General features: G+C 48.2%; 1 protein-coding gene across 2 annotated transcripts in view; it reads left to right on the forward strand.

The window, feature by feature from the left end:
* The first annotated feature begins 445 nt into the window (after positions 1-445).
* BLTP2 (bridge-like lipid transfer protein family member 2) overlaps positions 446-27174 on the forward strand; it is a 213208-nt gene continuing 186479 nt past the window's right edge. For both annotated transcript variants that reach the window (XM_082247020.1, XM_082247021.1), the window contains exon 1: positions 446-618. In XM_082247020.1, coding sequence (XP_082103146.1) covers positions 554-618 — 65 coding nt within the window. In that variant the 5' untranslated portion in view covers positions 446-553. The remainder of the gene's footprint in view (positions 619-27174) is intronic.

Here is a 27174-nt window from a genome sequence, read left to right on the forward strand (position 1 = left end):
CATTATGCCTTTGTCTTGCAGGTTTTTTTTTTTTTTTTCGTTTTCGGGTGTACAACTGATTTAAGATCTGCCCAGCAACTGAGGTAAATCCTCCTAGCAACAGCAGCCAGCTTGTCACCTGAAACACAAAAAATAAAAAGCAGCAAAGCTGACCTAGAGAGACACCACAGAACTCTAATAGGAACAGAATTCATTTAGAAACAAGGGGGTAACGTGGGGCCACTTCTTTCTTTTGTGGCCCTAACATTGTTCTCCATCACTGTTCCTTGTATTATCCAGCCATAGCTATCAGTCTCGGCTGACATTGTTGTTTCTCCTTCACTCCTAGTTGAGATCCGACCTGCATGCTTGTGTCCCGGGGGGACCCCCAGCTATTGGAAGGGAAGTATCCGGGTCTTCCAGCAGAACACACCCACCGACCCCTCACTTCCTGTTCCCGGACAGCGGCTCTCCTCCCCGGAGGAGGAGGGATCTCTATGCTCACACACAGCTCTGTGAATAGGGCAAGCACCGGTCGGCCGGTGTCGGTGTCCCGGCTCCCCGGGTAGGCACTATGCCGATGGTCTCCGCTCTGCTCCTGGCAGTGCTGCTGCTGGTGGTCGCCCTGCTTCTGGGAAGGTGAGTGCCGGGGGAGAGAGCGGCATCGGAGCCGGCCTGGGGCTGAGTGCAAGGTGGAGCTGTCAGACGTGGCGCTGAGCTGTCACTGGAGACCGCCTGCAATCGGGACACCGAGCACCGGCATGGCATGTATTGGCCGAGTGTTACCGGGGTCCTGATGTACGGCTCGGGAAGAGGGAGACAGACAGGGGGCAGTTACCCGAGTACCCGTCCTGTGCCATCTCATGTCCCCTCCCCTCCCAGGACAGATCTCATGTCCCCTCCCCTCCCAGGACAGATCTCATGTCCCCTCCCAGGACAGATCTCATGTCCCCTCCCAGGACAGATCTCATGTCCCCTCCCAGGACAGATCTCATGTCCCCTCCCCTCCCAGGACAGATCTCATGTCCCCTCCCAGGACAGATCTCATGTCCCCTCCCAGGACAGATCTCATGTACCCCCTCCCAGGACAGATCTCATGTCCCCTCCCAGGACAGATCTCATGTCCCCTCCCCTCCCAGGACAGATCTCATGTCCCCTCCCCTCCCAGGACAGATCTCATGTACCCTCCCCTCCCAGAACAGATCTCATGTACCCCCTCCCAGGACAGATCTCATGTACCCCCTCCCAGGACAGATCTCATGTACCCTCCCCTCCCAGAACAGATCTCATGTACCCCCTCCCAGGACAGATCTCATGTACCCCCTCCCAGGACAGATCTCATGTACCCCCTCCCAGGACAGATCTCATGTACCCCCTCCCAGGACAGATCTCATGTACCCCCTCCCAGGACAGATCTCATGTACCCCCTCCCAGGACAGATCTCATGTACCCCCTCCCAGGACAGATCTCATGTACCCTCCCAGGACAGATCTCATGTACCCTCCCAGGACAGATCTCATGTACCCTCCCCTCCCAGGACAGATCTCATGTACCCTCCCCTCCCAGGACAGATCTCATGTACCTTCCCCTCCCAGGACAGATCTCATGTACCTTCCCCTCCCAGGACAGATCTCATGTACCTTCCCCTCCCAGGACAGATCTCATGTACCTTCCCCTCCCAGGACAGATCTCATGTACCTTCCCCTCCCAGGACAGATCTCATGTACCTTCCCCTCCCAGGACAGATCTCATGTACCTTCCCCTCCCAGGACAGATCTCATGTACCTTCCCCTCCCTGGACAGATCTCATGTACCTTCCCCTCCCTGGACAGATCTCATGTACCTTCCCCTCCCTGGACAGATCTCATGTACCTTCCCCTCCCTGGACAGATCTCATGTACCTTCCCCTCCTCCCAGGACAGATCTCATGTACCCTCTCCTCTCCTCCCAGGACAGATCTCATGTACCCTCTCCTCTCCTCCCAGGACAGATCTCATGTCCCCCCCCCCCCTCTCCTCCCAGAACAGATCTCATGTCCCCCCCCTCCTCCCAGGACAGATCTCATGTCCCCTTCCCCCCCCCCCAGGACAGATCTCATGTCCCCCCCCCCAAGGACAGTTCTCATGTCCCCTCCCAGGACAGATCTCATGTCCCCCCCTCCTCTCCCAGGACATATCTCATGTCCCCCCTCCTCTCCCAGGACATATCTCATGTCCCCCCTCCTCTCCCAGGACATATCTCATGTCCCCCCTCCTCTCCCAGGACATATCTCATGTCCCCCCTCCTCTCCCAGGACATATCTCATGTCCCCCCTCCTCTCCCAGGACATATCTCATGTCCCCCCCCCCCTCCTCTCCCAGGACATATCTCATGTCCCCCCCCCCTCCTCTCCCAGGACATATCTCATGTCCCCCCCCTCCTCTCCCAGGACAGATCTCATGTCCCCCCCTCCTCTCCCAGGACAGATCTCATGTCCCTCCCCTCCCAGGACAGATCTCATGCCCCCCCCCCCCAGGACAGATCTCATGCCCCCCCCTCCCAGGACAGATCTTATGTCCCCTCTCCCAGGACAGTTCTCATGCCCCCCCCTCCTCCCAGGAGAGATATCAGGTACCCCTCCTCCCAGGAGAGATCTCAGGTACCCCTCCTCCCAGGTGAGATCTCAGGTACCCCTCCTCCCAGGTGAGATCTCAGGTACCCCTCCTCCCAGGTGAGATCTCAGGTACCCCTCCTCCCAGGTGAGATCTCAGGTACCCCTCCTCCCAGGTGAGATCTCAGGTACCCCTCCTCCCAGGTGAGATCTCAGGTACCCCTCCTCCCAGGTGAGATCTCAGGTACCCCTCCTCCCAGGAGAGATCTCATGTACCCCTCCTCCCAGGAGAGATCTCATGTACCCCTCCTCCCAGGACAGATCTCATGTACCCCTCCTCCCAGGACAGATCTCATGTACCCCTCCTCCCAGGACAGATCTCATGTACCCCTCCTCCCAGGACAGATCTCATGTACCCCCTCCCAGGACAGATCTCATGTACCCCCTCCCAGGACAGATCTCATGTACCCCCTCCCAGGACAGATCTCATGTACACAGATCTCATGTACCCCCTCCCAGGACAGATCTCATGTACCCCCTCCCAGGACAGATCCCATGTCCCCCTCCCCCCCCCCCTAGGACAGATCTCCTGTCCCCTCCCAGGACAGATCTCATGTACCCTCCCCTCCCAGGACAGTTCTCCTGTCCCCCCCCCCCCCCAGGACAGATCTCCTGTCTCCCCCCCCCAGGACAGATCTCCTGTTTCCCCCCCCAGGACAGATCTCCTGTTTCCCCCCCCAGGACAGATCTCCTGTTTCCCCCCCCAGGACAGATCTCCTGTTTCCCCCCCCCAGGACAGATCTCCTGTTTCCCCCCCCCAGGACAGATCTCCTGTTTCCCCCCCCCAGGACAGATCTCCTGTTCCCCCCCAGGACAGATCTCCTGTTCCCCCCCAGGACAGATCTCCTGTTCCCCCCCCCCCAGGACAGATCTCCTGTTCCCCCCCCCCCAGGACAGATCTCCTGTTCCCCCCCCCCAGGACAGATCTCCTGTCCCCCCCCCCCCCAGGACAGATCTCCTGTTCCCCCCCCCCAGGACAGATCTCCTGTTCCCCCCCCCCAGGACAGATCTCCTGTTCCCCCCCCCAGGACAGATCTCCTGTTCCCCCCCCCAGGACAGATCTCCTGTTCCCCCCCCCCCCAGGACAGATCTCCTGTTCCCCCCCCCCCAGGACAGATCTCCTGTTCCCCCCCCCAGGACAGATCTCCTGTTCCCCCCCCCAGGACAGATCTCCTGTCCCCCCCCCCCCCCCAGGACAGATCTCCTGTCCCCCCCCCCCCCCCCAGGACAGATCTCCTGTCCCCCCCCCCCCAGGACAGATCTCCTGTCCCCCCCCCCCCCAGGACAGAGCTCCTGTTCCCCCCCCCCAGGACAGATCTCCTGTTCCCCTCCCAGGACAGATCTCCTGTTCCCCTCCCAGGACAGATCTCCTGTTCCCCTCCCAGGACAGATCTCCTGTTCCCCTCCCAGGACAGATCTCCTGTTCCCCTCCCAGGACAGATCTCCTTTCCCCTCCCAGGACAGATCTCATGTACCCTCCCCTCCCAGGACAGATCTCATGTACCCTCTCCTCTCCTCCCAGGACAGATCTCATGTCCCCCCCCCCCTCTCCTCCCAGAACAGATCTCATGTCCCCCCCCCCCTCCTCCCAGGACAGATCTCATGTCCCCATTCCCCCCCCCAGGACAGATCTCATGTCCCCCCCCCCCCCCAAGGACAGTTCTCATGTCCCCTCCCAGGACAGATCTCATGATGTGTCCCCCCCCCCCCCCCAAGTATAGAACTCATTGTGCGCCCGACCCACAGTACAGATCTTGTGTACCCCTCCTCTGTATTACAGATTTCAATGTATTTCTCCTTCTAGCACAGTTTTTTTTTTATGTGTCGTCTAGTGTGCACCTCCTTCCCAGTACGGATCTCATGGTGTGCACCTTCTTCCCAGTACAGATCTCATGGTGTGCACCTCCTTCCCAGTACAGATCTCATGGTGTGCACCTCCTTCCCAGTACAGATCTCATGGTGTGCACCTCCTTCCCAGTACAGATCTCATGGTGTGCACCTCCTTCCCAGTACACATCTCATGGTGTGCACCTCCTTCCCAGTACACATCTCATGGTGTGCACCTCCTTCCCAGTACACATCTCATGGTGTGCACCTCCTTCCCAGTACAGATCTCATGGTGTGCACCTCCTTCCCAGTACAGATCTCATGGTGTGCACCTTCTTCCCAGTACACATCTCATGGTGTGCACATCCCCAAGTACAGATCCCATGCAGTGCAACCGCCCCTAGTACAGATCTCATCATGTGCTGGATCAGGCAGCAATTGGTTTTCTTCTGCTGGAAATATAGGTGTGCCATATGGTGACCTCACCTAGGAGTATTGTCTGCATTGGGCAGGTTTGGTGTAGCTATTTGTAGGTTTCTTGATACTGCTGGGAGATTGATCCAGACAATGCCACAGGAGGGACACTGCTTGGCAGCTTGCCAATTCTAACACAATGGTACCATCCCCACGCCACATACTCGATTACGAAAAGTATTGGGACAGCTGTCTTTACACGCACATAAATTTTAATGGCATCCCAGTCTTATGGGTCATACGCACTATAAGATTTTCTGAAGACTTTTTCCTTTAGACTTACCAAAACCATATAATATGAGGTCAAACCTAAACACTTTCAATTTGTATGCAATCTGGCAGGCCCTTGCACAACATAGAAAAGGTAAATCTGAAGGAAATCTAACCACAAAAGTTGGATAGTGTGTATCCAGCTTTAGTCCGTAGGGTTCAATATTGAGTTGGCCAACAGCTTCAACTGTTCTGGGAAGGCTGTCCACAAGGTTTAGGAGTGTGTCTATGGGAATGTTTGATCATGCTTCCATAAGCTTATTTGTGAGGTTAGGCACTGATGTGGACGAGAAGGCCTCTCCCGCAGTCTTTAATGCATCCCAAAGGTGTTTTATTGGGTTGTGCAGGCCAGTCAAGTTCCTCCACCCCAAACACGCTCATCCATGTCTTTATGGGCCTTGCTTTGTGCACTGGTGCGCAGCCATGTTGGAACAGGAAGGTGCCATCTCTTAACTGTTCCCACAAAGTTGGGGGGATGAAATTGTCCAAAATGTCTTGGCATGCTGCCGCCTTAACCGGTTGCCGACTGCGCACAGTATATTTACTGCGGCAGTCAGCCCTGGCCAGGCAAAGTGACGTAGATCTACGTCACTCGCCTGTCACTGCTACTAGAGCCAATAGCGGGCGAGCGTGCGCCCGCTGAGGCGCGCGCCCGCTGAGGCGCGCGCCCGCCTCGGCTCGTTCACAGAGGAGTGCGGGCGTGTGACCGGCGGACCCGATGTCCGCCGGTCACACTACGATCGCCGGTACAGCGGGAGAAAGACAGAGCGGCTTATGTAAACAAGCCGCCTGTCATTCTCCCCTGTGTAAAAATGAAGATCAGACGGTTCTACTACGTAGAACCGTTGATCTCTGTTTTTACACTAGTAGCCATGTCCCATCACAGTTAGAAACACGCCCCTAGGACACACTTAACCCCTCCCTGTCCAATACAGTTAACCCCTTCCCTGCCAGTGTCATTTTTGCAGTAACAGTGCATATGTATAGCACTGATTACTGCAGTAATGTCACTGGTACCCCCAAAAGTGTCAAAAATGTCAGCCAAGGGTCCAATCTGTCCGCCGCAATGTCGCAGTACCGCAAAAAAAATCGCAGATCGCCGCCACTACTCGTTAAAAAAAAAAAAACACCAAAAATGACAAAAATCTTTCCCTTTGTTAGTAAACGCGATAACTTTTTGCGCAAACCAATCAAAATACGCTTTTTGCGATTTTTTTTTTTTTTTCCCAAACATATGTAGCGTAAAACAATTTGGCCGAAAATGTTAAAAAATTTTGATTTTTACATTTTTTTGGGGGGAATTTCATATAAAAAAAAGTGAAAAATGTTGTTTTTGCAAAAATTACGCTCTTTTTTTGTTTATAGCGCGTGATCAAAAAATCGCACAGGTGATCAAATACCACCAAAAGAAAGCTCTGTTTGTGTGAAATTCGTTTAGGTACAGCGTCGCACGACCGCGCAATTGTCCGTTAAAGTCACGCAGTAAAAAAATCGCAAAAAACCCCCTGGTCAGGAAGGGGGTAAAATCTTCCGGGGCTTAAGTGGTTAAAGTGATTGTAAAGTCTTGTGTGTTTTTTTTCCTATAAAAATATCAAACATGTTATAATTACATGCTCTGTTGTAGTGAAAATGCACAGAGCAGCCCAGATCCTCCTCTTCTTGGGTCCCTCTTCAGTGCTCCTGGCCCCTCACTTCTGTTAAGTGCCCCCACAGCAAGCATCTTGCTATAAGGGCACCCGAGCCGATTCGCAGCTCGCTGTGTCTATTCAGACACAGAGCTCCGGCCCCGCCCACTCTCCCTTCTGTTTGGCTAGCTGCCTTTGACGCCAGTGGTGCCCCTGGTGTGTCTCAGCCAACCGGGGCTAATCTCGGACAGCTAAGACACTCGTAGACATCGCTGGACAGAGAGGGACCTAAAGGTTGGTATCGGGGGCCGAGGGGCACTGCTGCACTTCGAATGCATTAGGATAAAAAAAAAAAAAAAAACCTTCTGACTTTACAACTCCTTTTAAGAATTCCCTTCACTGAAACTAAGGGGCCAAGCCCAACCCCTTAAATCACAAAGCAAGGTCCATAAAGACATAGATGAATGAGTTTGGAGTGGAGGAATTTGACTGGCCTGCACAAGGTCCTGACCTCAACCCAATAGAACACCTTTGGGATGAATTAGAGCGGAAACTGCGAGCCAGGCCTTCTTGTCCACATCAGTGCCTGACCTCACAAATCCCCTTCTGGAAGAATGGTCAAACATTCCCATAGACACACTCCTAAACTGTGTGGACAGCCTTCCCAGAAGAGTTGAAGCTGTTAAAGTTGCAAAGGGTGGGCCAACTCAATATTCAACCCTACAGACTAAGACTGGAATGCCATTAAAGTTCATGTGTGTGTAAAGGCAGGCGTCCCAATACTTTTGGTAATACAGTGTACGTATTGCATGCTTAATGTTGATGTATGTTCTGTCATAGATTTGATATAAAAGATTCACATGCAGTTGACATTGATCGTGTGTACTGACAGTGATTGTGCCACCAGCGTGTCATAGGAGGGGCACTGCCTGGCACCATAACACTAACACACTGTCACCCTAACCACTCTACATACATATTAGGCCACGTACATACTGGGTGGTTCACTACATGTTGGTCCAATCCTGATGTTTTTGTGCACCCGGGAGGCACAGGCACAGCATCCATTCCCTCCGAATCTATGGCAGGCTGAAATACACTGTGGCTGCAAGCCGTACCAACTTTGGTACCCAGGTTTAGGGCCCTATGCGTTCATAGACATATGCCCAAAACATAGAATATCCCCTTGTCTGATCATATGTCTCTGAACCAATAAAGCCCTAATCTCCATACAGAGTTAAAGTGATTGTAAAGTCTTGTTTTAAAAATAAATAAATAACAAGCATGTTACACTTACCTCCTCTGTGCAGTTGGTTTTGCACAGAGCAGCCTGGATCCTCCTCTTTTCGGGTCCCTCTTTGCTGCTCCTGGCCCCTCCCTCCTGTCGAGTGCCCCCACAGCAAGCAGCTTGCTATGGGGGCACCCGAGTTGCAACTCCGTGTGTCCATTCAGACACGGAGCTGCAGTTCGGCCCCGCCCCCTCTCTCTCCTGATTGCTAACTGACATTGACAGCTGCAGGAGCCAGTGGCACCACAGCTGTGTGCCAGCCAATCAGGAGGGAGAGTCCCGGACGGCCAAGGGACTCGTGGGCATCGCTGGACAGAGAAGGACCTCAGGTAAGTATTAATGGTGCTGGGGGGCTGCTTCATGCAGAAAGTTTTTTTATTCGAATGCAAAGAATGCATTAAGATAAAAAAAAAAAACCTTCTGACTTTACAACTCCTTTAAGTCCCAGCATTATTCACCCTTCCATAGACTTTGGGCTGCAGGCAAGATGGGCTGGATAGTGACTGTACCTCCTGGGTGCACGAAAATGTGAGGTTTGGATGCATAATGACTAAACGCCCAGTGTGCATATGGCTTTAACATCAGGGCTCGACAAACCCCGGGCGCCAGGTCGCATTGGCAACTAGAATTAGTGACCTGGTGCCTGGGGTGCCCTGTAGGAGGTGTTCTGTCCCTTTTGCGCCCCCACCTCCTCCCTGAGTGCATGGACTACAGCGCCGTTCGGAAATTGAGGCCCCGGCTTTTCGGCCTTCTTCTGTGGGATGAGAGAGGCTTCCAATGTGGGGAACTGGCGCCCTCTTGTGGTGGCTGGGAGTTTTTACAAGCAGTCACTAATGACTGTTTCCACTGCCTGTTCTCAATGCCTGCCCATCTCCTTCCCAAGAGGAGATGAAAGTTTTTGCAGGCTTCATCTCCCTGTCCACTTACCTTTGCTTAAAGGTAAGTGGACAGGGAGTTTGGTTATTATTATTATTTATTTATTAACACTTTCAAGGCGTTTTGATGGAAAAGACAATCTTTCTCAAGAATAAACACAGAAGTTTAGGTCCTTTCTTAAAGTGGAGCTCCATTTGGTTTTGTGTTTATTTAAAGCCAGCAGCTATAAAAAGTGTAGCTGCTGACACACACTCACCTGTCTCACGATCCAGCAATGCGGCCGCCCAAAGCATCAGGTCTCTCCGGCGCCGGCGTCACTAGTGTGGGCACCAGGCTCTGACAGCTTGCGGCTTCACAGCCAGGTGCGCACTGCGCATGTGTGAGTCACGCTGCGCATCCTGAATGGCCGGGCAATCTTTTAGGACCTGTGACGTGTCCCAGAAGATTGCAGGGAGGATGTGGGGGGGGGGGGGGAGGAGAACTTCCGCTCGATCCACCTAGGTGGCCGAGCGGAAGTAGAAGCCGGTACCTGTCAAAACTAGGTACCCCCCCCAAAGAAAAACAATTACTTGCCAAATGTGGCATGTAAGGAGGCCTTAAAGGTGTGTGTGTATGTAGTCAGTACACAACCGCACGCCCATTAGGATACATTACTGTCCATTTTCCATCTGCAAAAAGAGGGATTTAATATGGACAGATGGAACACTCATGTAAGAGGGGCCAGAGGCATCTTGCTTTAGAAGTAATTGTTTGCATTTGGTAATTTTTTTTTTTTTTATATACATGTATTATTTTATATATAATAATTATTTTTTAAACTGCACCACAAGGCATGCCATGGCCAGGTAATACACTGCCCAGCACCACAACATTGAGGGACTCTAACCTTTATTGCTCCACATACGTAGTGCATGATTATACATACAAATGTGTTTTGTCTGACATTTTGGCATCGGTATAATATGAAAACCTGTACAAGCAGTTCATATTGATCTGTGTTCCTCCTGTACAAGTCTCCTCTTGCTGGTTAGTATCAGATTGTTTTCTGCAGGATAGAATGTATTCCTATAGTTGTGTGCTTTAGGTTGGCTGTACACTGATAGTATATTTTTGTTCAGCCTGCTATACAGTGCAGATGGATGAATCTCCCACTAGCTGCAAAATACCCAGACAGCGGCTGCATCTGAATGTTTGAGTCGCCTTTTAAACAAAAAACTTTGCGCCCAGCTCCTTCAAATTTTTATTTCAGGGACTATTGGTGGGAGGCATCTGACAGCGCCACCCACTGAATGAGGCTGGTCGTACGCTGAGTTTTGGCTGGTTCCTGATGAACCTGCTGAAAATCATACAGTGTATGGCAAGCATTGTTTGCATTTTGCCATCTTTCCCAGTAGGCTGGGTGATTTATTATTATTATTTTTTTTTTATCGAATAGGCCTGGTTCACAACATGTGTTTTTGTGGAACACGCAAAAATGCATGCATCCTAAAAATTAAATCCAATGAGGCTGTTCACATTTGTGTGCTGCGTTTGTAAAAATTAGGAATATCTATTGTTTTTTTTTTTTTTTTTGTGTGAATTTTCATCTGCTATGGGTCCTAATACAAAAAAGAAAAACATGAATACTCATGCACTAAAAACGAACAGAAGTGGACATGGATAGATGTGGACTTGGCCTTATTATGTTGCCAGTCCATAACTAATACAGAAGTATCGCTGTCTCACCTTGTAACACACCGGCCTATAGTTTATTTATTTCAGGTACTTATATAGCGCTGTCAATTTACGCAGAGCTTTACATATACATTGTACATTCACATCAGTCCCTGCCCTCAAGGAGCGTACAATCTAAGGTCCCTAACTCACATACATGCACAGTAGGGCCAATTTTTATACAGGATCCAATTAACCTACCAGCATGTCTTTGGAGTGTGGGAGGAAACCGGAGTACCCGGAGGAAACGCACGCAGGCACAGGGAGAACATACAAACTCCAGGCAGGTAGTGTCAAGGTTGGGATTCGAACCAGCGACCCTCTTGCTGCTAGGTGAAAGTGCTAACCACTACACCGCTGTGCCGCCCACTACACCGCTGTGCCGCCCACTACACCGCTGTGCCGCCCACTACACCGCTGTGCCGCCCACTACACCACTGTGCCGCCCACTACACCGCTGTACCGCCCACTACACCACTGTGCCGCCCACTACACCACTGTGCCGCCCTATAGTCTGCTGTGTTTGTGCAGGCCATGTTCTTGTCAGAAATGACACACATGTACACCTTCATAGGTTTAGTGTCAGGGATGTACAGCCTTACACGTCAGTGCTGATCTCATGGAAGAATTAGAAGCTGTCATTGGCTATCTATAGTTCGCTAGTTGTAGGCTGAACTCTAAAGCTCTTTATTCCATGCTGCCACATCTAATGTGGAACAACAGCTTGCCTTCTGTTGCAGAATAATCTTTGGCCTTTTGCACACTGGGCAGAAATAAATGCTGCTTTTACAGGCATTTATGTTTCAGCATGTAAATGCAACTGTATGTTAGCTGATGTGACCATGCTGGAGTCTACAAGAGTTTTAGAAGAGGAGCGTTCACAAGCTGGAAAAAAAAAACGGTCACCAGCGCATTCAGGAGAGGAGCATTAATGTATTCTAATCGGCAGAATAAATTCATATTCTAGCCAATAGAATACATTAATGCCAAAAGAGCCACCAATCCTAAACTGGCCAACTTTCAGTATGTGTGTACTGGGCTTAAAAGAGAAACCAAACATTTATACCAGGGTGGATAAAAATCAATGTTTAAAAAAAAAAATAAAAATCGGCTATATTTTTTAAAATTTTTATCAAATTTTAATAAAATTCTTTTGGAGTAAAAATCTATCTAAAGATAGTTTTGTATTTAAGTTACATTAATAATTTAGTTTATTCAGCATGAAATGAAGCTTAGTTATGTAGCATGAGGGTGTATATTCTGCAATATTTACATTTTTGGTAAACTAATTCAATGAATCCAAGCACTGCATTGATGCATTCACACAATTTCACACCAACTACCAACAAGAATAAGTCCTTATATTTAAAGAGCACCTGTCATTTCAGATCCATCATGGCAGCGCCTGTTAGCGGGCATCCACTCACCTGCTGCTGCCACATCCCTCACCCTGTTGTCACTGCCGCATCACCAGCTGTGCCATTAGCGTCCTTTCACACGATGTGCCATCCGCCGATCCCCGCTGAGCAGGCGGATGACAGCTCTGTCTCTGCTCTGTGTGCAGAGATGGAGCTGTCAGATCCCCGCTGTCTTCTATGGGGAGATCGGATGGGAACAAACCGTCTGTCCATTCTCATCCGATCCCATCTGATCTGATCCACCAGACGGATGGAAAATAGGGTTTCCATCCGTCCGTATTTCACGGACAGGATCGGAATCGGATAGCAGCGGGTGTCAGCGGAGATGTCTCCGCTGACATCCGCTGCCCCATAGAGATGCATGGAGCATCCGATCCGGTCCGCCTTAAGAACTGACAGGCAAATTGGATCTGATCGCCCTTGTGAAAGGACCCTTAAGTGAATGGGACTGTCGTGAGTCAACAGCGGGTCAGAGGAGGAGCCGCTGCAGGACAAAGATGACAGTTTTTGATGTTTTTAAATTATGATTTCAATCGAGTTGATTTAAATCAAGCATTTTTACTTGTGATTAAAATCATGATTTAAATCGACTTGATTTAAATCAAAACCACCCTGATTTATACTGGCATAGGTGGGTTTATCCCCCACCAGCTCTGTAGTGAGAACTGAGCAATCAAAGACAGCTGATCGCTTAGTTCTCCCCTCTGCTCTGAGCAGAGAGCCGTGCCTGCCAGTTAGCAGCTCTCTGCTTTCTCTTCCAGTGCTCAGTGGAGCGCTGGGCTGTGGAGGGGACGTGAGGGACTGGCTAAGGCTCTTGGCGGATCGCTAAGATGCTGAGCCTGGTGCCAGTCCAGGCTTTTGAATGGATTCCGACCATATGTTTGTGATATTTCCAGAACTTGGACCACCAGTTCTGTGACGTCTGCTGACAGTGGGCCTCAGCCCGCTGTCGGCTGAAAACAGATCACAGAAGTGCAGAACGAGCTGCACAACTGTGATCCACAGGAGGAGTATTGCCAAAAAAGTTTCAGCTATACTTCTCCTTAAGAGTCTAAAAATTACATTCATATCATGACTAATGTACAGTGATCTACCTTGTGTAAACTCAGGCAGTGTACATTAACAGCCTTGGTCAACAGAAGACACACAGCCCACTATTGTGTAGGATGATGGGTGTAGATCTATACTATGTAGCAGAACAAATCTACGGCCAGCATATTATTATTATTTCAGGTACTTGTATAGCGCTGTCAATTTACGCAGCGCTTTACATATACATTGCACATTCACATCAGTCCCTGCCCTCAAGGAGCTTACAATCTAAGGTCCCTAACTCACATACATGCACAGTAGGGCCAATTTTTTATTTTTTTTCTTATACAGGATCCAATTAACCTACCAGCATGTCTTTGGAGTGTGGGAGGAAACCGGAGTACCCGGAGGAAACCCACGCAGGCACAGGGAGAACATGCAAACTCCAGGCAGGTAGTGTTGTGGTTGGGATTCGAACCAGCGACCCTCTTGCTGCTAGGTGAAAGTGCTAACCACTACACCACTGTGCCGCCCAGCATACCAGTTGTTCATGCGTGAAAGACAAAAAAAAAAAGATACATTATAAATGTATATACCCGATGAAGTGCCTAGATTGATTTTCCTTAAAGTAGAGTTCCACCCATTTTAGTGACTTTAGATGTATGTAATCCCCTTCAAAACGACTTTTACCAATGGAAAGGTTTTTTTTCTTTCTAGTAAATACCTTAATTTCTGCTTTATTTATCCTCTTCTCACTTCCGGGTCCGGTTGGCGATTACGTCATTCGGCGATTCGCAGTGTGTGCTGGAATGTATCTCAGACCATGAAATCTCGCATTATTACACAGGAGATGAGCTGTACTGCGTGCTCTGCCCCGCCTCCGCCCCGCCTCCTCTCAGTGAGCTGTACTGAATGTATTGTATTGAGGCCGTGCTCCGCCCTGCCTCCGCCCCACCTCCGCCCCGCCTCCGCCCCTTCTCCTCTCAGTGAGCGAGGACTGAAAGCATTATATCCTCACTGAGAGGAGGCGGGGCGAAGGCGGGGCACAGCACGCAGTGCAGCTCATCTCCTGTGTAATAATGCGAGATTTCATGGCCTGAGATGCATCCCAGCACACACTGCGAATCGCCGAATGACGTAATCGCCGACTTATTTATTAAAAATGGGTGGAACTCCACTTTAAGTATAAAGTCAGAATTAGTTTGACTGATTATTTTCACTCTTTTTTTTTTTTTGCTCCAGTATGTGTATCAGCCTTGCAGTTATCAGTATTGACCGTATTTATGAAGGACCATGCTGAATACAGCTGTGAAGTTCTGGGAGTTTTCTGATAGATCGCTGGGTATTTCAGCTTTGCTTACAAATCTTTCATCCTAACACTTTTTGTATCCGCTTGACACCTATCATACTTAGCTTGTACTTGCTGCCTCATTACTCTGCTCCTTTTCACCCGAAGTAAATGTGTGAATTTCTGTGCTGCTGTGCACTTTACAGTTGATGAATATCTCTTTTAAATCATTCCATCGAAAATGTCTTAATAGACACTTTTTACAGCTGTATTGCAGTTTTAGCCAGTTGCATATTTTTTTACACGTTTAGAGTCTTTATGTGTGCTGCAGATCTGCATGAGGGCACATTCACCCTTCTTGCGTCCAGGACCGAACATTCGCATGTGATTATTATTATTATTATACAGGATTTATATAGCGCCAACAGTTTGCGCAGCGCTTTACAATGTGAGGGAAGACAATACAGTTACGATACAGTTCAAAACAGGAGGAATTAGAGGGCCCTGCTCGTTAGGCCTAGAAGGGAGGGTCAAGTGAAACAAAAGGCTATAACCGTGGGGGATGGGTTGATGGAGAAAATGGAGGTATATTTGTTAGGTGTGGGTTGGATAGGCTTCTCTGAAGAGGCAGACTGTACAGACTGTACTAAGTGGGAGGGCGTACTGAGGGGTCTGCACTGGGAGGGGGGGCTTACTAAGGGGTCTGTACTAGGTGGGAGGGCTTACTGAGGGGTCTGTACTGGGAGGGGGGCTTACTAAGTGGTCTGTACTGTACAGACCACTTAGTAAGCCCCCTCCCAGTACAGACCCCCCAGTAAGCCCTCCCACCTAGTACAGGCCATTACAAGCCGCCACAGTACAGTACAAGCCGGTGTAGTGCCACACATGTGACATCTCTTAAATAGCTGGGTGATCGGGGAGGATGGCGTTGCGGCAGAAGCTGTGGCGGAGTACAGGGGTGCTGGAGACGGTCAGCGCTCACCTCTTGTCTCCGGCATCGGTGTGGATGGTCTTGTCTCCGGCATCGGTGTGGACGGAGCCCGGCGGGGGAATTTCAAGCGGCGCGGCGGCCAGCCAGGGGGCGTGTGACGTCACGCGTAGACGCTTTTCACGCACGTCGACGATTTTTTGTAGTCGGCGCGTCGTGGCAGCCATAATGTGTACATTCATGAGGAAGAAGAATGAACTTAAATTATTTTAGCAAATGGCTGCAATATAACAAAGAGTGAAAAATTTAAGGGGGTCTGAATACTTTCCGTACCCACTGTATATTCACTTTGCCCTGCACCATGTGGAATTGATGACTGTAACAGCTCGTTCAGCATCCTTTTTTAAGTTACTAGTAATTATCAACAATGGGCTTGATTACAACACAGCATGAGCATTGGTGCAGTCAGCATCACCCTAAGGCCAGGCATATACTGTTTGAGTCTCGACCGGTTCCTTGACAGGCTGATTGCACCAAGTTGATTGATCAACTTGGGTACAACCAGGCTACCGGATTCTCTTGCGATTATCACTAGCAGCTCCTATAGCTGCTAGCAATATTGACTGTCTTCTCCCAGCAGGGACGGCTACCTCTGCCCGCCCCCCGCTGGGAGAAGACAATCACTTATTCCCCTTTCAACAGTGTGTTGATGGGAGAAATTGAGAATCGTGCAATTTTTTTTTTTTTCCTGCAACCAGAAATTCACACCATAGGCTGGCCAAACGATCAACTTCAGTACAACCAGCTTGTCAGGTTTTTTTCATGCGATCATTGTCAGCAGTGATCATTGTATTCTGACGGTTGGGAAACCTCCCGCTGTCAGAACACAATCAAGCAGCCGGAGGGATTCCCCCATCAACACTGACGGTGAATCATGTTTCTTTCCTTCAACCTGTGGTTGGTGCGCCAGACTGGAGGATGTGTGAGCTGCTGGCTCAGGCTCTCACCACACTGAGACTTTGCCAGTCCGGCATCTTGGTGTATCCCGACAATATTATCGGGATCCCTGCACAGTCTGGACCGGACTTGGGATGTCAGCTGACAGTAGATTTTAGCCCACTGTTGGCTGATCCTGGGTCACAGGAGTGCAGAAATAAATGCACTCCACAGGAGAAGTATGGTCAAAAGAGTTTTGGCCATACTTCTTTAATATCCTAAGAATGTAGGCCAGGTTCTGCAGGGTACACCCCATGAAGGCAGAAAATGTTTGCTGTAGGTTGGATCTCCCAGGCACTTAGTTCTGTATTATATCCACTCTTATGTTATTGCTTGGATAACCTTATCTCCTGAAATGTGTTTTTTTTCACTATGTTTGAAAACCTCTTTAATAAAAAGACTTTTGAAACTGAAATAATTTATGAGTTTTGTCAATAAAAACCATTGAATTAAGCAAGAATATGGAGCACATGCCTTTCCATTTTTAGGGTGGAATATGTAACATGTTTTCATTGCTGTGGCAACTGTGTGATTTTAAACCCCCTCCCTGTGTGTGAATGAACTACAAGCCCCAACATCCTTTGTGGCTGTTGGCTTGTGGTGGTCAATGAACTACCATGGTGCTGTGGAGTGCCGGTGTTGTAAAATTTTGTCGGACCCGTGAAAAAATCGGACCTCGTCACTTCCGGTGATAGAGCATCACAAAACAGCAGATGGGAGTCGTCCGTGCGCATGCGCAGAAGACATTTTTCGAGGTTTGGCAAAATTATAACAGAGAGCGGACAGCTGATTGAGAGGAGGCGGGGCTGAGGTGCGACGGAGGACGAAGGACACATATGCAGAGCTGGTGGAGGAGGCAGGACGGAGGTGCGGCCGTGTAATATATGCAGGACTTTAGCGACTCCTTGTTTTATTATCTTTAGCAATTATCGTATTATTTATCCTTAGGATTTCATTACATTTAGTATTTCTTATTTTGTATTATATAAATAGTAAATGTAATGAAATCCTAAGGATAAATAATATGATAATTGCTAAAGATAATAAAACAAGGAGTCGCTAAAGTCCTGCATTTATTACACAGCCGCACCTCCGTCCCGCCTCCTCTCCCGCCTCCTCTATTCAGCTCTGCAGATGACGCGGCGGTGTCTTCCGTCCCACCTCAGCCCCGCCTCCTCTCATTCAGCTGCCCGCTATGTGTTATAAGTTTACCAAACCAAGATAATGTCTTATGCGCATGCGCACTTGAGACTCCTATCACCGGAAGTGACGAGGTCCGATTTTTTTTCACGGGTCCGAGAAAATTTTAGAACACCGTAGTAGTTCAATGATTCTTCCTGTCAGATTGTATCTGGTACTGGCACACATATACTGACAGATCTGGAGGAGACCTGCATGGCACCAGCAATTTTCTGAACGCTGGTGCAATGCTTTACAGTCTCCAAAAAAAATAAATAAATAAATGCGCATTTTTTTTCTACCTGCAAAAAAAATGTGCATTTATTATTGTTTTTCTAAAAAGTGAACTTATTCTTTAACATGAATGTAAATGATGCAGCATTTACTGGCCTAGGCCTGCAGCAACAGCCAGAGGTATAAATGGCTTATATAAGAAATTTTATTTGCAAAATTGTTCGTTGCACCTAGCTATGAGAATGCGTTTTAAAACTAGAAAGCCTTTTCAAGGTAATGGGTGCTTAGATCGAAACAAGTGCTGCTATTGTTGACCTGCTGAAAATGCTGTTTGCTGTACTGTCATTTTGTTTCTCTGGTTTCAGCCACTGACCTGGGCAAGTATGCTGTAGTGAAATTAAAACTCATCTGCAAGCTTGTTTTCTGGATTAGAGATTCAGAAAGCATTCATCCAAGATAAGCATGACAGCAGGACAGCTTTAACTTCTAAAGGGAACCAGTGATGGTAACCTTGTATACTTTGCTGATGGGGTAGGCAGGGCTCGACAAACCCCAGGCTCCAGGTTGCCATGATGACGAGAAATTGCATCCTGGTGCTGGGGCTGCCACCCGAATGCTCCACGCCCTTCCGCTGTGTATCCCGGGCTCCACTTGCCCATCCACGGGACCGGTTCCAGGGGGTGTCACAGGTAGAGAGGCGGGAGGAGAGCAGACACATGTCCTCTCTCCTCCCCTTCTTGCTGCTGACACGTCACTTCTGTGTCCCCGTTGACAGTTTCCCCAGCCATCAAGGCTGGAAAAGAATGTATTGCAGTGCGATGTGCATTCAGTGGAGCACAGAGGAGACATGAACTGTCTTTTAGACCCTGGATAAAAATGTACTTTTCTCTATCGCTCATTGACAGACGTAGTCCTCGGTGATACAGCACCTTCGGGTTATGTTGCCTCCACAGGAGTAGGACTAGACAGGAAATAAAATGCTCTGGCCACACCCTAGGGGCAGTCCCAGAGGGTATATCCTCTCTCTCTCTGCCTCAGCAAATCAGTTTTTTTCTGTCTAGTCAGGAGTAAGGACCTAGATACCTTGCTGGGATCTTCGGTCCTGGCAGGATTTTTTTCTTAGAAAAGATTTTTTAGACAGCTTTTTTTCTCCAATGTTCCTGTGAGATCTTCAAGCAAGAAAGCTGAACTGGGCGACGGGCGGGATGTTGAGATCCAGTGGTCACCCCAGTTCAGCCTACGAGCGCGTGCAGGCCATAGCTCCGCGCTGGGTCGGCCGCGACATAGTCCCACTGGACGGGGACTGACCCTGCGAGTTAAACGTCTCGCTGAAACGCCAAAGACCATGAGTCACGGCGCCCGTATTGGTCGACAGCCCTCCTACCTCGGTGGAGAGGGGTACTGTCAGGAGTTGGCGCCCGCCTGGTTCCGGTATGGTGAGTAGTATGTTCCCCCTTTCCCCCTGACGGGTCTTGTGGTGAACGCAGGCCCCTCTCTGTAATGGTAAGGATGGGTTCCCCTCTATCCTATAACATGTCACAGATCCCCCTAATTGAGTGTGATTTTTGTGTACAAGAAGCCAGGAGGCTTGGTTTGGGAGCTGACAATCTAATTGTAAAGATGTGTAAATGATTGTAGTCAGTGGCAGTACTAGAACTTTACTGTGATAGTATAAGGTATCCTACCTGTCAGTAGCCACAGGGCGATGTCTATACATGTATACTGCATTCCAGATCATTCCTCCAGCTAAGCAGCGGACCGCATACGGCCCGCTAGGGTCCGGTACCTCGGACCACGCTGACCACCATGAGGGTGAAGGGTTGTGAGGCCGAGATCCTTCTGCAGACATGCCGCTATTCTGTGCAGGCCGCTGCCATTGTCTGGTAGATCGCACGAGGCCGCCATTTTGGTGTAGCCTCGTGTCTCCAGCATGGGGGCGGCCATGTTTGAGGTGACTCAAACACCTCATGGAGCCAGGGGGAGGAGCCGGCAGGCGTGTTAAGGGGCGGAGCCGCCTCTTTTACCCAGGAAATAGGGCCAAAGACTTCCTGTCTGTAACAAGACAAGCACTGAGCAAGCTGATGAAAACTTCTGTGCATCAGGGATGAGCCTTGGGGTCTGTCTCTCTCTCTGTGGGGTCCAAAAAGGCAGGTAACACCGAGGGGCGCTGTTGCGACTGGGGGACACAAAAAAAAAAAAAAAAAGTTTTTTTTTTTTACTTTGTCATTTTTTGTCGCTGGCAAGTGTCTTGTATAATCATTGACCCTGCCGCATAGGTATCCCCACCTGATCCCCTCAAGGTGGCCGCAAGACCCTCCAGTACCCCACTTGTTTTTAATGCATTATCGGCAATTTTGGAGTCTTTGGTATCCCGGATGGAGGTGGCCTGTCAGGGACGGGGGTCAAGTAGCGACCCCCGCCTACCCCTATTGTTTATCAGATACTTCAGATACGGATTCGGAACTGGTCAATGCAGTTGCAGGTCCCTCTTAGGGGGCTGTTGTCTCAGGTAATATCTCCTCAGCAGTGAGGAGCACGTTTCTGCCTCCGCCATAGCACAAGAGTGGTGGATGCACTAGTTGTGTCCGTCCGGGAAACCTTTAGTCTTGAGGTTACACCGGCAGAGGTAGCTGAGACTGAGATTCCTTTTTGGTACTTGTTAGCCTACCAAAAGGGCGAAGGATTTTCCTTTACCCAAATGGGGTCGTTTTGAAACGAACCCCTGTTATTTCCAAACGCATGGCTAGGTGCTATCCGTTTGAGGAATTCCTCTTTATAGGATAGACGGTACCACCTGCTGTCTTGCCACAGACTGTTAGGATAAAAAGACCTCGTAACTAACGAGGACCTTCCTTTTCTGCTCATATAGAGTTGTTTGTTCCGCGAGGGCGGGCGATAAGGCGAAACCCTCCAAAGCCCCTCAGAGGGGTTTCAAAGGGCGCTGGTCGGGTAAACAAAGAGTCCGGCTCAGCCAAGCCTGAAGAATATAGCCTGATGCGCCCCTACCCATCTCTGGGGTGGGGGGGGGGATGTCTTCACTGGTTTCTGGAGGACACAGGATCGAGTTTCGATCACTTCCACCGGTGCGATTCTGCCCTTCTAACATTGAACGGTTTCAGGGGTTCTATTCGAACCTATTCACAATGCCCAGGAAAGAGGGCAAGGTGCGCCCAAATCTGGACTTGGGAAGAAAGAGTCCATCCGTACAGTGGTGGCCTCCCTGCATAAAAGAGATTTCCTGGCGTCCATAGACATATAGGATGCCTATCTTTATATCCCCATCATCGCAGGACATCAGCGTTTTTTTTTCACTTTCCCAAAGATCATCCCTGGTTCCCACCAGGAGACTGAACTATCTGGGCCTAAGGTTGGATACATCCTGGGCAAGAGAGTTTCTCCTTGCTGGGAAACTCCAGAAGGTTCAGTCAACGATTCGGATGTTGCTGTCCGTCAATTGGCTGGGACTGATGGTGGCCTTCCTAGAGGCAGTACCGTATACCCAGTCTCATACCCGAATTCTCCTGAAGGAGATTCTTTTTTAATGGAATCAGAATTCCGATTCCCTGGACAATCGGATCCGGTTGAGCGAGCGGACCAGGAAGTCTCCGATCCTCAACCAGGGGAAGTCATTTCTTCCGATAGTATCCAGATTACCAATAAGGGTATCGGAACTGAGAGCGATCAGATTTTGTCTGATTTACTGGATCGAGCAGCTCTAGAGCAGCCCGATTCGGATCCAATCGCATATGGCCTCTTCATCCAGAGGTTTTTTCCCTAGCTGTCCCTTCATTGGGACATCCCGGATGTAGATCTGTTGGCACCTTGGCCTAACAGGAAGGTGCGGAGGTTTGTAGCTCGCGCCACGATCCTCTAGCGGACGCAGCAGAAACGCTGATCGCCCCGTGGGGGCAGTATCAGCTACGGCATGCCTTCCATCCTCTCAAGTTGCTGCGGGAACTTCTTCGCAGGATAGAGGTGGAGGGAATTCCAGTTATTCTGGAAATTCTGGATGGACCTCGTCAAGCCTGGTACGCCGACTTGGCGAGGCTAGTCGCGGACGCTCCTTGGAGACTTCCTCTTAGGGAGGATTTGCGGTCTCAGGGACCGATCTTCCATCTTGCTTTACAGTCGCTGGCTTAATGGCCTGGCCATTGAGACCCAGGTACTGAAGGACAAGGGAGTGTCAGCTTCAGTTATTCCTACCTCCAGTTAAAGCAAGGAAAGCGACTTCCAGCACATGAAAGTCTTATATTGCATGGTGTGAATCTATTGGATTTCCCCCACAGACCTATTCGGTGACCCGAATTTTGGTCTGTCTGCAACAAGGGGTTGAGCAGAAACTATCCTTGAGCACGATCAAGGGTCAGGTTTTCGGCGTTAGCAATCTTCTTTCAAGAAACCTTTGGCTAATCATTCCTTGGTGCGGAATTTCATCCCGGGGGTGCGACATCTGGCTCCGCCAGTGCGCGCACCCTTACCGCCTGGTACCTTAATTTAGTGTGGTCGGTTCTTCAGAAACTTCTCTTTGAAGATATTAGGGAGATTCCCTTGCTTACATTCCCAGAAGGTGGCCTTCTTGGTGGCCATTACTTCTCTACGCAGGGTGTCAGAACTGGCCGCATTATCCTGTCGTTCCCCAGATCTGGTGGTTCATAGGGATAAGGTGGTTCTTCTTCCGAATCCATCCTTCCTTCCTAAAGTGGTTTTCGTAAGACGGACTCACTTTTTGTGATCACGGATAGCCCTTGAAGGGGGTTGCCTGTGTCTGCCGCGACCATATCTACATGGATCAGTCAGACGGTGGTACAGGCTTATTCTATTAAGGGTCGGAATCCTCCGTTCCCTGTTAGGGCGCACTTCACTCGAGCGCTCAGTACTTCCTGGGCCTTTCGCCATCAGGCGTCAGTGGTCCAGGTATGTAAAGCGGCCACCTGGTCGTCGGTACATACCTTTACAAAATGTTATAAAATTGATGTGATGGCATCGGCGGATGCCTCATTTGGCCGCAAGGTTTTGCAGGCCGCAATTTGAGGAGACCGGTGGTCTACCTCAAGGGTTTTTTTCTGTTTGAAATTTTTTTTGTTGAGTCTCATCATTAAGGATGAGCATTGTAAACTTCTAGTTGGCACCGGTTGGGCCTTCTAGATTTGGATTTGATTTCCATTTTCCCACCCCTCATTTGTGATACTGCTCTGGGACTTCCCGAAGGTGCTGTATCACCGAGGACTACGTCTGTCAATGAGCGATAGAGAAAAATGGATTTTTGTAAAATCTTACCGTAAAATCCTTTTCTCTTAGCTCATTGACAGACGTAGTACCCGCCCCTCTGTTTTTTTGAGTTGGGTTGGGTTAAATTCTCTAAAGACTGCTTTTATGACATAACTGATTTGCTGAGGCAGAGAGAGAGAGGATATACCCTCTGGGACTGCCCCTAGGGTGTGGCCAGAGCATTTTATTTCCTGTCTAGTCCTACTCCTGTGGAGGCAACATAACCCGAAGGTGCTGTATCACCGAGGACTACGTCTGTCAATGAGCTAAGAGAAAAGGATTTTACGGTAAGATTTTACAAAAATCCATTTTTAACCACTTTACCACAGGAGGATTTTGCTGTCTTACGTCTGGGCCACTTTTTGCGATTCGGCGCTGTGCAACTTTAACTGACAATTGCGCGGTCATGCGACGCCGTACCCAAACGAAATTTATGTCCTTTTTTTCCCACAAACAGAGCTTTCTTTTGGTGGTATTTGATCACCTGTGCGATTTTTACTTTTTGTGCTATAAACAAAAAAAGCGCGTTTATTTTGAAAAAATAATAATATTTTTCACATTTTTTTATATGAAATTCCCCCCCCCCAAAAAATGTAAAAATCTAATTTTTTTAAAATTTTTGGCCAATTTGTTTTCTGCTACCTATGTTTGGTGAAAAAAATCGCAATAAGCGTATTTTGATTGGTTTGCGCAAAAGTTATTGCGTTTACTAACTAAGGTAAAGATTTCTGTCATTTTTGGTGTTTTTTTTTTTTTTAACGCGTAATGGCGGTGATCTGCGATTTGTTTTTTTTTTTTTTGCGGGACTGCGACATTGCGGCAGACAGATCGGACCCTTGACTGACATTTTTGACACTTTTGGGGGTACCAGTGACATTACTGCAGTAATCAGTGCTATATATATGCACTGTTACTGTAAAAATGACACTGGCAGGGAAGGGGTTAATTTTATTGGAGAGGGAGGGGTTAATGTATGCCTGGTGCTTACTGACGTGTGGGGGGGGGAGGTTACTGAGTGACAGAAGGACAGATCGGATGTCCAGCTATGCTGAACACTCCGATCTGTCAGTCCCTGTCACTATGGAGATCCGCCCGCTCTGTTTACACAGGCGGGCGGATCTCCTCACTCGATTCCCCGACGATCGGGGCAGAGCAGCCGCTGCTCCTCCCCTGGCCCGACTCCCGCTGTGACTGAACACAGCGGGAGCGAGCCTCCGGCGGCGCGCGAGCGCCGCCCACAAGGGGCGGAGTCCAGCGACGTAGGTCTACGTCGCTGGACGGGATCGTGCCACATTGCCGCAGTAGCAGCAATGTGAGCAGGGTTTAAGTGGTTAAAGTGTTTTTTACTGAACTTTTTACATTTGTGGTAATATCAAATGACATTAAAAATTGGAACTACCGTTATTTTATTCTTGAGGGTGTCTGCTTTCAGAAAATACATAATGTTTTATGTAATCTTCAGGCCTAAAATTATTTTTTTTTTTTTTAACGTGTGCAAAAATGGTTCTAGCTGTGAAAGGGTTAAATGAGTTCACCTTCAGGAACATGAGTCATGTTTCACCCATAAGCTTTGTTAGTTTAGAAAAAAAATGACTCCTAACTTTTTTAGCTTGCTCTTAGATTCAACGCAAATTTGTCGGGTAGTGAATTGTAAAATTTTCAAGATAAACTTAGAATCCTACTCTAAGGTCTATGCTCAAAATATATTCTTTTACAAAGGATTATAATAATATTCAATCCAACAATTCAATCTAACAATTCAAATCAACAGTTAGATGGTTACATTGTATGCTGAACAAGAACAAATTGGGAAGATATGCGTATTCAAGGCTTGGCACCTCATATTAATAAAGATCCAAAAGTCACTAGACATGGCAGCTTGGAAATTCAAACTACAGTGTATAATGAATTAGAACGAAGGCATCCAATTATACAGCGGAATGTAGCGAGAAATAAGAACTTTATTGTCTGTAGATCTACACTATATTACCAAACGTATTGGGGCAAAAACAACAGGTACTGACAGCACTCGGAAGCTTATTAAAGTTAGTGCTGGAAGATGAAACCCATGGTCCATGGACAATGATCTGTAAAAATACTGTCATTTTATTTGTAACCTTAAAGGATGTGTGAAACTAGTGTACCTCGCGCTTATGGTGAATAAATTAAATTAATTAAAACAGATGAATGAGCTGCTGGCTGCAATAAAAAGTGCAAGTGCTTTTTGAATGTGTTGGTCTGTGTTTGCAGCGCTGCTCAAAAGTGTTAATGTGCAAATATACCATAAATTACAATAAAATTCAAAAGTGCATAATGAAATTCATATGTGCATAATAAATAAATAAAACTGCATAATGAAATATATCATCAAGTGCAATGGTGCTGTGCTAAAAGTGTGCATAAACGACCTGTTAAATATCACCATAAAACAAGTGCAGTAATAAAACTCATATAAAGTCCATAATAAAAGTCCTTTTTCAAATTATAAAGTGCTGGTGCTCATCCGTGTTGCTTGTGGGGTCTCCCCCTTTGCGGATGTACTTACCACAATCTGGCTTAAACTGAGCAGGAAATGATAATCATGGTGATCTTTGAATTCATTAATGTTGGCTAGAAATCCAATTAAGACTCCTTTTCCTCTTTGGATACTCCCAAGTGTCCTCATAAAAAGAAAAAACTTTCCATGGTGAAGCCCGTTTAAAAATGCAATTTATTAGGGTTAACAGACAATGGGATACTCACAAACATAGTGTTATAAAAGACATGTAAAACACTCGGCTCGGTGGTTAACTGCTCCCGCAGCGTGCGCTTCACCGACCGGATATCATGTGACAGGGCTCTCGGCCAATCGCTAGACGCGTTTCGCTGTTGAACACAGCGTCTTCTGTAGCTGTTAACCCTAATAAATTGCATTTTTAAACGGGCTTCACCATGGAAAGTTTTTTCTTTTTATGAGGACACTTGGGAGTATCCAAAGAGGAAAAGGAGTCTTAATTGGATTTCTAGCCAACATCAATGAATTCAAAGATCACCATGATTATCATTTCCTGCTCAGTTTAAGGCTCCATGTACACGGGACGCTGGAAATGGCCGTTTAGGAGCAGTTGGGCGTTTTTTTCAGAAGCCCCTGAACCCATCTACATTTTATCTTATCTGTCCATGTACACCAGGTCGTTTACAGTCATTTGCAGGCAGTTGCGTTCAGGGACTGTTTTTAGAACGCAATTATTTGCGTTCGAACGTGTGTTTCCCGGCGTTTCAAACGCACAAACGCGTCTAAACGCGTCTAAACGCGTCCGAACGCGTCTGAACGCGATGACCCACGTTTAGCGTTCGCGTTTTTCCATTTTAAAGGGGAATCATTTTTTTGACCTCTAGGAACGCTTCTAAACGCAAACGCCCACAAACGCTGCTAAACGCCCGCTAAACGCGGGTACAAACGCGACTGAACGGACGTTTCAAACGTCCTAAAAATTCCAGCATTCAAAGGGACTTTTAACAACGTCCCGTGTACATGGAGCCTAAGCCAGATTGTGGTAAGTACATCCGCAAAGGGGGAGACCCCACAAGCAACACGGATGAGCACCAGCACTTTATAATTTGAAAAAGGACTTTTATTATGGACTTTATATGAGTTTTATTACTGCACTTGTTTTATGGTGATATTTAACAGGTCGTTTATGCACACTTTTAGCACAGCACCATTGCACTTGATGATATATTTCATTATGCAGTTTTATTTATTTATTATGCACATATGAATTTCATTATGCACTTTTGAATTTTATTGTAATTTATGGTATATTTGCACATTAACACTTTTGAGCAGCGCTGCAAATACAGACCAACACAACCTTAAAGGATGTATGGTCTAGACCAGTGGTCCTCAACTCCGGTCCTCAGGGCCCACTAACAGGCCAGATTTTAAGTATTACCTTGGGGAGATGCAGACTAGAGTACTGCAATCACTGAGCAGCAAATGAGATCACCTGGGATGTATTTCAGTTATCTTGCAAACCTGGCCTGTTAGTGGGCCCTGTAGGCCAGGGTTGAGGACCACTGGTCTAGACGACATACAAAACGTGACCACATTGGTGCTGGAGAAGACGAGGGCACTGGTGGACATGTG

Source organism: Pelophylax lessonae, assembly GCF_965119305.1.
Source record: "Pelophylax lessonae genome assembly, chromosome: 2".
Taxonomy (NCBI): Eukaryota; Metazoa; Chordata; class Amphibia; order Anura; family Ranidae; genus Pelophylax; species Pelophylax lessonae.